We start from the raw sequence: 10000 nt of genomic DNA, 5'->3' as shown, positions 1-10000 counted from the left end.
ACTCTCTGTCTCTCTCTCTCGCTCTCTCTGTCTCTCTCTCTCTCTCTGTCTCTCTCTCTCTCTCTCTCTCTCTCTCGCTCTCTCTGTCTCTCTCTCTCTCTCTGTCTCTCTCTCTCTCTCTCTCTCTCTCTCTCTCTCTCTGAAGAACGTTAGAGGCCTGATGACTTTTATTTGCTTGATTTTATTTAGTTGAAGTGGTAAATTGTTTCTCGTGAACAGCACTTTGTAACTTTGTTTCGACACGTTAAGAAACTTCAACAATATGTTAATGAATCAGATTTAGGAAACTATGAGGTATATAAAATGTTAATAGTAACTTCTTAACATTTTCTATTAAGTCTTTTCTATTTGTGTCTCACCCACATTGCAACTCATTAGTGTGCAGTTCTGTTGGAGGTTCAGGTCACTAACCCCTGCTGGTGGAGCGTGTTCATTCATCTCACCTCTAACGTCTCCTCGTATCACTGCAGCTCGGTGTCTCTGTCCATCTTTCAAACTGCTGACTCCTCCCACTGACCCCGCTCACCTTCTCTGTTGGCGCTCTCACCCTCTGTCCTCTAATCCTTCCCTTCTGTCTTCGCTTTGTCCTTCGGCTCTCTGAAGTCCTGTAAGTTGAGGAAGTGGTTCAGATGAGTCCTCTCACTCCGGGTCTCTTCTGTCTCTCTGCTAAATCGAGAGGACGGGTTGTGTCATGTGGGCCTTCTCCTCCTTGTCCCTTCTTCCTAAATCACTCCTCCATTCTCCTCTAATGTCTTCGACACCAGCTTGACATTGTCCCTTAAAACGATCCAGTACATGGTAGTATTTATACATGCTAGTATTTATACATGGCAGTATTTATACATGGTAGTATTTAAGGAATTCTTTCCCACAACACGATCTCAATGTTGAGTTTTAAAGTTCATTCTCTGCCTTTGAAAGAGCTGTTGACCAAAACAATTAGAAGTAAAAATCTAACAACTGAATTGGATCTGTTGATGACATCACATAACTTGCTCGGTTCAAATGAAGTAATTGATTAATTGTTGTTTTTAGGTCTTCAGATGTCTTAGTTGTTCTGACCAACGCTCCAAAACCCAAATTTATTCCGCTTATAATGACATAAAACAGAGAAAAGCAGAAAATATTAATAATTGAGAGGCAACTAAGGATTTTTTGGGCATATTTGCTTTAAAAAAAAAAAGACTACATTGATAAATTGATGATTGAAAGTTTTTATTTTTCTGTTAATCTACTCATATATAGTGCTCTATATTTAATAATTAGTGTTTTAAAAAATACATGTATATACATATTCATATTTTATGTTACATTTTTTTATTCTTGTCCCTCAAGCGCTCAAAACATTTTAATTTGACATTTCTGTGAAAACTCCAGAACAGTCACTAAATGGACCGTGAGGTGAGGTCGTCCTGGTCCACATCATTCTATAATGTAATGATGAGTTATGACATCATTCTTTAATGTAATGAGTTATGACATCATTCTGTAATGTAATGATGACTTATGACATCATTCTTTAATGTAATGATGACTTATGACATCATTCTGTAATGTAATGATGAGTTATGACATCATTCTGTAATGTAATGATGAGTTATGACATCATTCTTTAATGTAATGAGTTATGACATCATTCTGTAATGTAATGATGAGTTATGACATCATTCTTTAATGTAATGAGTTATGACATCATTCTTTAATGTAATGAGTTATGACATCATTCTTTAATGTAATGAGTTATGACATCATTCTTTAATGTAATGAGTTATGACATCATTCTTTAATGTAATGAGTTATGACATCATTCTTTAATGTAATGAGTTATGACATCATTCTTTAATGTAATGAGTTATGACATCATTCTTTAATGTAATGAGTTATGACATCATTCTTTAATGTAATGACTTATGACATCATTCTTTAATGTAATGATGACTTATGACGTCATTCTTTAATGTAATGATGACTTATGACGTCATTCTTTAATGTAATGATGACTTATGACATCATTCTTTAATGTAATGATGACTTATGACGTCATTCTTTAATGTAATGATGACTTATGACGTCATTCTTTAATGTAATGATGACTTATGACGTCATTCTTTAATGTAATGATGAGTTATGACATCATTCTTTAATGTAATGAGTTATGACATCATTCTTTAATGTAATGATGACTTATGACATCATTCTTTAATGTGATGATGACTTATGACATCATTCTTTAATGTAATGATGACTTATGACGTCATTCTTTAATGTAATGACTTATGACATCATTCTTTAATGTAATGATGACTTATGACGTCATTCTTTAATGTAATGATGACTTATGACGTCATTCTTTAATGTAATGATGACTTATGACGTCATTCTTTAATGTAATGATGAGTTATGACGTCATTCTTTAATGTAATGATGACTTATGACATCATTCTTTAATGTAATGATGAGTTATGACGTCATTCTTTAATGTAATGATGACTTATGACGTCATTCTTTAATGTAATGATGAGTTATGACATCATTCTTTAATGTAATGATGAGTTATGACATCATTCTTTAATGTAATGATGAGTTATGATGTCATTCTGTAATGTGATGATGAGTTATGATGAACCTTATTGATGCTCAGGAGGAAACTAGTTCATATTCTTGAACACACAACAGAAACAGATTAATCAGATGATGGCTTTATATTCCTGTTACACTGATGCTTTACACACAGAACTGGATTTTTGATTACAAACACTCACACTCAGGATACAGCAAACTACAAACATGAAAACAAGTAGCATATCAGTCGAGCTGTCCCAACAACGCATCATTTGATTTGGTTGTTGTGAAGCCATAATACCATTGAATAAAAACTAAATTAGTTTGGTGATCTGGTGTTGATTCACATCCCTGAAAACGTCAAAAGTTTTACTTCCTGTTTTTCTCTTTTACATCATATCAAGAATACAGCATTTCATTATTGCACAAAACTCCATGGAAGTCTTACAGGTACACAGACAGTTAGAGTTAATTAATTACCCTTGGTTACATATTTTATATAATAAACTCACATGACTTCAGTCTCCTACTCACAACGCATTGACGGGTTAGGTTTCAGGATCACACTCCAGCTGCATTGATTACTGCTCATAAACATCTATAGAAGTGAAGATATTGATCTCAGAGCAGCAGATAAACACATTTCATAAACATATATCGTCGTGTTTGCTTGTGAATACTTTTGTTTCTACTCCCTGAGAAACTAAAACTCTGAAAAAGAAAACACCAGCACTTTTACAGCATAACGTCGTTTTTTTAAGGCTAGAAGTTTTTCATCGATTAACAAGTTCAGTATCTTTTTAACGGCTTTTCATCGGCACACAAACTTTCTTATTGTTATCTGCAATGGCTTGCTGTTCAGTATATGGATATGGATAAAAAAAAATGAATGCAAATATGCACTCAATTATTCTACCTCTGGCCTACAGTTACTAGACGGGACCAATGTGAGTGTTAACTTGTCTGCATACTGACATGGAAACCTTGAAGAGGCCCAATAAGAATCATAATTCTTTTGTAAACAGGATGGGAAAACAAAGATATTTATCAAGACTTAATATTTCACAATTTCCTGAATTAAAACAAAATATTAATGTCCCTGTAAATCATCTCAATGTGTACAAGTGCTCCTTATTTTTAAATATATGTTCAAGTCCATGTCATAGCTTCAGTGAGGCAGAATGAGGTTACATGTTGAGTATGTAAATATATATATAAAGGATAATCGTCTCTCTCAACACTGCTGTTTACTGGGAATACATTCAAACAGAGGCTCCTCATCTGAATCTGTCTTTTATCAATACTAGTATTTACTGTGAGCTAACAATAACACACAAACACAACTCAAATTCTTCACCCGGTACTTTGCGTTAGACTGGTTTTCCGTTGGGTCAGAGTCACAGGGTGTAATGTCGTACCGGAGTGCCGGCGTATGGCGGCGGCGCTCCCTTTGGCTCTCATGCTGGTGTAGATTACCGTTGTGTAATCAAGCCCTAGATTAGGTATCAGTACTGAGTGGTGGACGGAGACACCTTATCCCCCCCCCGCTCTACGCCGACCTTGTCCCCGTCTGACGCGACACGTGTGGTCTTTTGTCCCAACACCCGATCCTGCTCATGCGTCTATCATCGAGATCCTTGAACGCAGCGTTAAAATAAGCCCGTCAACACAAGAGAGCACCGAGAGTGGAGCAGATTCGAGCTGTAGCTGCGGCTCGCTGAGATCCCTTCACTGCGCCTGTGACACACAATGTCACGGCTGGGATCGCTCAACGAATGTCAGATACAGTGAGATAGTCAGACGTAGACTGAACTACATTCATAGTGAATGAGATGGGTGCGTTAAAAGAGCTGATTGCATTTGATCTAGCTCACTCCGGAGCACAACTAGACACAACTTTGGTTAAGATCTACTCTGATCTTCAGCATTGTGATCAGACTCAACAACCACAACTGAAGAGCATCGTTTGCTTTTCTCCATTATTGATCATGATTATTATTAGCATTCAAATCAAGTTCTAATACTGCGTACTAAAACCTACTACTTATTATGAGAATTAGGTATTTAGGCTAGCATTAAAGGTATAGTTTTGACATTTTTCTAAATTACACTTATTCACATATTGCAGCGAGTTTAGATGAGAAGACCTAGAACACTCTCTCGTGTCTGCAGAGAATATGCTGCTCTGTATCTTAGCTTAGCATTAAGACCGAAACGAGGAGGAACGGCTAGCTGTTTCCCCCTGTTTCCAGTCTTTATGCTAAGCTAAGCTAACCAGCTGCTGACACCAGCCACATATTAATCGTGCAGACGTCACAATATCTAACTCCACCAGATAATCTCAGACTATTCATTTAAAAACAGGTGATTCAAACAGATGCACACTATTCGGCTACGTCTTCACAGATCGCACCACGTGTTGCTGGGGTAAAATCATGCAGATCCTGCAGCTCACCAGGACTGGGCTTCGTGCACCGTTGCTATATTTGCCCGTCTCGTTCCCCTTCTCTTTCACACAAACACACGTTTGACTTAGATAACTTTTGGGGACATTACATTGGAAACTTATCCTAACGCTAATCACGACTTGCCCAAACCTCACCCTTAAACAATGAGCTAAAAAATCTGCTTTTTCCTCAAATCGGAACACGGCTTTTGTTCCCAATTAACTGTCCTTTAGTCTGAAATGGGTCCCCAAAAGTAGCCTAGGTTAGGAATACACACACACACACACACACACACACACACACACACACACACACACACACACACACATCTCATCTCTCTTCCATTATTTTCTTCAGGCTGTCCACTATGTCCTCGCCGCTGACCCAAGGAACTATGTTTGCCTTGGACTTGGCTGCCTGGGACATCTCCAGCAGCAGCCTGTGCATGGGGAAGTCCCTCCTGGGGAAGGCTGTGTCCCGGGGCCCCAGGGCCAGAGAGGGACAGACATCATTGGCCCCATCTCCGATATAGAACACCCTCTGAAAGGGAGCGCCGCCGCGCTCCTTTTGTCGGCTCGTCAGATAGTCCCGAAGGATCACCTGCTTGCACATGTTGTCGGGACAGCAGGGGCACGAGTGGGAGTGGAAGGGGAGCAGCACGAGACGGCCGGTTGCGTCAAAACCGGCCGGGTTTGTGAAAATCTTGGCGAAAAGGTGGCGCACCCCGGCGCGCTCCAGCCACGTCTCGATGAAGTACATGTTGGCGTCGGAGACCACCGCCAGCTCGAAGTCCTGCTGATAGCCCTGCAGATACTGCAAGAGGTTCACCAGGCCGGGCGTGGGGGGGATCTTCTCCACCGCCGAATGGATGGAGTCCTCGGACACGCCCTGCTCCGCCATGTACACCAAGACCTTCTGCATGTGCTCGTTGTAGTGCCCCTCCCTGTAGCTGTTTCTCAGCCAGTCAGGAAGCCGCTGGCCTGGCAGAGCGCGCACCACAGCATCGTCACTGCTCTCGTTGATGATGGTCTCGTCAAAGTCGAACAGCACCAGAAAGCGCGGCTGCTGTGGCGCCGCGTGGCTTTGGTTGGACGGAGCCGTCATCTTCGGTGAGCGGAGGAAGTGGCGAGTGGTCCCTCTCTAAGGAAAGGAGACGCCGAGGACAACAGAGCCTGAGGAGCGTTTCACAGTTTTATCACACAAAATGAAATGTTACTGGCAGGATGCCATTTAGTATGACATCATGAACATCCTGTTTACTCTGCTCCGTTCCTTTCCACTTGTAAACATATGTTTCCCCTACAGCTTACAGCACAAGTAAGACAATTTGTACATTTGGATGTTTCTTCAGCAGTTAAACTGAACCTGGACACTTAGCGAATCAAACCCTCTCGAGGTAAACGTTGATTTTGCAGCGTCCGATGTGCAGCACATAGTCGTACACTTCTTCTGCTCGTGGTAGTTCTGCACTCAAACATTCCTTCCCTCCTTTTGGATTGAGGGAATAAAACTTTATTTACACATTCCACATCTTACACAGGCATGGCAGATACGTGTGCAGCACGAGGCTCTCCCTGCTGAGAGTTGAGTGGAGAGAGGGAGCTGTAACATCACAGCATACCTTTGCCATAAATGGAACAGATAAGAGCGACGACGTCACACCAGCCCAGTGAGGCGTGAAGTAGTAAAGCTACTCAAGTGATGTACAAGTACTACTGTTGATGACTTTACAATGACATGCTATGTAATACTTCTGATACAGAACATATAGGGGACACATGGATCACCTTTACTTTTGCAAATGTGCACTAGAACTAAAAAAGCAGAAGTAGAAATCTAAATGCAGCGACTGCACTCTGGAGAGATAGTCTTTAGCCTCAAGCTAATTTACTCATTGTCACTGTTTCCTGTGATTGAAAAATCCATTGTGTTGAGTTGATAAGGTGGTGGCTAAGTCTGAAAAGGAACGCCAGATAAGTAAATAAGATTAAAAATGCTGTCATGAAACTAGCTCATTTGTTCAAGCTGAGAAGATGTTATAAGTCATAACATGCATGTTTTAGGGCTAAGAGCCTTCAAAATCCAAACCCTTCTTTGTCAATTAAGATTTCACATACAAACTGCGTGATCATCCTATAAAATAAGATGTATTATTATAGATCACAAGACCTAACTGTGTGTAAAGCAGCGTGTCAAATGAACTCCTGAACCAGCTACAACATTGCAACGCTGTTTACACATCAGTGACCAGCACTAGAAACAGCCTAACAGTGCTGTCATATTCTGCATAGTGAGTGTTCTGCTGCTGAGTACTTCTTCCACCACTGGAAACAAGTTGTACAGCACTGACAGACCTATAAATAGACCTTTAGGGTGCTGCAAAAATACATACACATTGACATGTGTATTCAGAGTAATACAATTCAATGAAATAGAAATTGACATGGAGCACTGACGAGTTTAAGGTTATGATGTAAGAAGGTCATGTGTCTAGTTTTCATGCATCTTGCACAACCTGTGCATGCCAACCATTTAAATCCACACACCACTGTAGCGAACCCTAACCCCAACAATAACCTAATAGAGGGTTAAACTCGGTTCTAATGCATGCATACCAATGTCAGCTCATTGACAATGCACTAATAACAGCTGGTTTGACGCGCGCTGATGTAAATGTCCTGTAACCTGCAGTTCGGCTGCAGTGGGCGAACGAGCCTGGTCTCCCGCAGCAGGCTCCGTTATTTATAGCGCATATTTACACACTAAGCTATCTAATTATAACCCCGGAGCAGCTATTCCTGGACGAGAGGTTACCACTGAAAGTCATTCCAGAGCTCTTCTTGTCAGGAGTCGTTAGGCTGACCGGGTGCATGTCCGAGCGGCAACGATTAAAACAGAGAAATCACAGAGAGAGAGAGAGAGAAATAAAAGAAAATGTGCTGATGAATAGAAATAAAAAGCAGGCCTACCGGCGGTGGGCATATGAGCGAGATATGGAAGGCTAGACGCCCGGCTCCGGAGACCGCATCCCAGTGACGCGGCAAGTCTCCCACAGCAGCGCAGAGGGTATTCCCTTTTAAAGCCAGTAGTCAAACGACCCGGCGTGAACACGGTACTTCCGACGTAACCTTTCAAATTAAAAGACCAAGAGAGGCGCACTCTTTTCAACTGACGTTTTAGAAATAGCAGAAGCAACACAAAAATCTTTGCCTGTCCACACAGACCATACTTTAATGTGTAGCAGTGATACAGCACACATACTCTACTGTACTTCAAATGCTACTTCTACTCCATTACATTTTGGAAGCAGACATTTTTACATTTTATTTAACCGGCTACTTTTGTGCATCTATATAAGCTGATGCAATCTAGTTCAACAGCTCGTCTGTTCTGCAAGTGCATGTATATTCTGCTCTGTTATTGCACCTGGACCGTTATGACTGATGTCATCACTATATGAGATCACTTCAGCCTCTCTACCCTTTAGAAACAGACTGCAGCTCATGTGCTGAGCTCAGTAAGCCTCATCGTGATCATTGGCGGTGCATATTTATGAGCCGAGCGCCGTGTAGTGATGGATAGCAGTGTGTTTGAAGTCGGAATAATAATGTATTCATACATTATTGATTGATTGCAAGAGTCCAAGGCTGAGCCCCCAGATCTGCACTCACCTGAAGCTAGAATCATGTTCACGGTACTGTACAAATACTTTTAGTAGTTTTAACATTCAATGACAAGTGTACTTTTGAAAAACAAAAGTGTGTATTACAGTGGCATAAAACATATTCACAGCCCAGTTTATTTTTCTCCTGGTTTTTTGTCATGTTGTGTTGTTCCCTCATATATTTTGGTAAAAGCTGTCAGCGCCGTGTACACAAACCGACCAGATGAGGACCTCTGCTGGTTTGTGACTATGCACCGTTTCCTCTAAAATAAAATCTGAAATTACACAAATTGTCTCATGAATGTGATTTGAAGTTGGCTCGTGAATGACATTTTGAAGGGCTTTTATTTTGAAATGCTACATCAGAATGTGCTAATAATAGTATAGCATCATTTTAGAGGCTTACTAAGAAACCACATCCACAGTCATCAGTCGAAAGACAATATTTGAAATCCCGTTATAATCTGGTCTAACAGTGAACGTTTAATCAACGTCTATGAACAGTCGACGAAAAAACGTTCACCCTCGGAACCAATTCTGAACGTCTTTTTCACCGTCACGTCACATGTAGTAATTAAATACCGAATCATATAACACATCATCAGTTTCCACTTACAGGACAAAGACCAAGTGACACAGGCAACAGTTCACTTGTGTTTATTAAGCAACAATATAAATATAAACAATCTTTATTTATATACAACCATAGTCTCCCTTTCCTTCTTTAAATGTCGTTAAAGTCACACAGGAGTCGGGTTCAGAAGGTCTGCCGTGTTTTCAGGGTGGACGTCTGTAAATAAAACAAGTATTAGAAAAACATTTTCACTTTTAGACCAGTTATGAACGTCTTTTCACCGGAGACCATTGTCGTCTTTAAATCGTAAAGATGCCGACTTGGATATTACACAGTATAATACTTTATGTTCTTTGTATATTGATATAACAATATTTCCACCGTCTTCTTATTTGTATTTTTACTTTGTTTCACTCACTTCTTCCACATCGCTCTCCGTCGTGTACTTCACATGTAAAACTGTCCTAAAAACTCCACAGCGCTACAGTGACAGTCCAGAAAGAGTCTCCAATAAGAACTAACACACGCGTTTATGTGTACTGTTCGTCCATAGTGCTGTAGCTGCAAGCTAACGCTCCAAGCTAACATGTTGACACTACAAGCTAACGTGCTAACGCTACACAGCTAACATGCTGACGCTACAAGCTAACGTGCCTACAAGCTAGCATTCTAACGCTACAAGCTAACGTGCCTACAAGCTAACATGCTGACGCTACAAGCTAGCAGCCTCGCCCGCATGGTGAGCATAACGTG

The 10000-nt window shown here is 40.6% G+C and overlaps 1 protein-coding gene and 1 long non-coding RNA gene across 3 annotated transcripts; both read right to left on the bottom strand.

Annotated features, from left to right (window-relative positions):
• Nucleotides 1-2683: 2683 nt before the first annotated feature.
• LOC137886720 (probable phosphatase phospho1) lies at nucleotides 2684-8048 on the bottom strand. Of its 2 annotated transcripts, none has more exons than XM_068729301.1 (2): nucleotides 7979-8048; nucleotides 2684-6149 (listed from the first exon to the last, which is right to left on the bottom strand). In XM_068729301.1, the coding sequence occupies exon 2, from the start codon at nucleotides 6111-6113 to the stop codon at nucleotides 5340-5342; it is 774 nt and encodes a 257-aa protein (XP_068585402.1). In that variant the 5' UTR covers nucleotides 6114-6149; nucleotides 7979-8048; the 3' UTR covers nucleotides 2684-5339. The 2 variants fall into 2 exon arrangements, with proteins under 2 accessions (XP_068585402.1, XP_068585403.1); XM_068729302.1 differs by having other exon boundaries at nucleotides 2684-6181; nucleotides 7979-8047.
• Nucleotides 8049-9314: 1266 nt separating this feature from the next.
• Nucleotides 9315-9974, bottom strand: LOC137886716 (uncharacterized). Its single transcript, XR_011104992.1, has 2 exons — nucleotides 9666-9974; nucleotides 9315-9463 (listed from the first exon to the last, which is right to left on the bottom strand). It is a non-coding gene; the product is annotated as an uncharacterized lncRNA (long non-coding RNA).
• Between the last annotated feature and the right edge of the window lie 26 nt (nucleotides 9975-10000).

Source organism: Cebidichthys violaceus, unplaced genomic scaffold, assembly GCF_023349555.1.
Source record: "Cebidichthys violaceus isolate CVI_PGR_0920_01 unplaced genomic scaffold, fCebVio1.0.p SCAF_45, whole genome shotgun sequence".
In the NCBI taxonomy this organism is placed as follows: domain Eukaryota; kingdom Metazoa; phylum Chordata; class Actinopteri; order Perciformes; family Stichaeidae; genus Cebidichthys; species Cebidichthys violaceus.
This window is presented reverse-complemented; position numbering and strand designations above follow the sequence as displayed.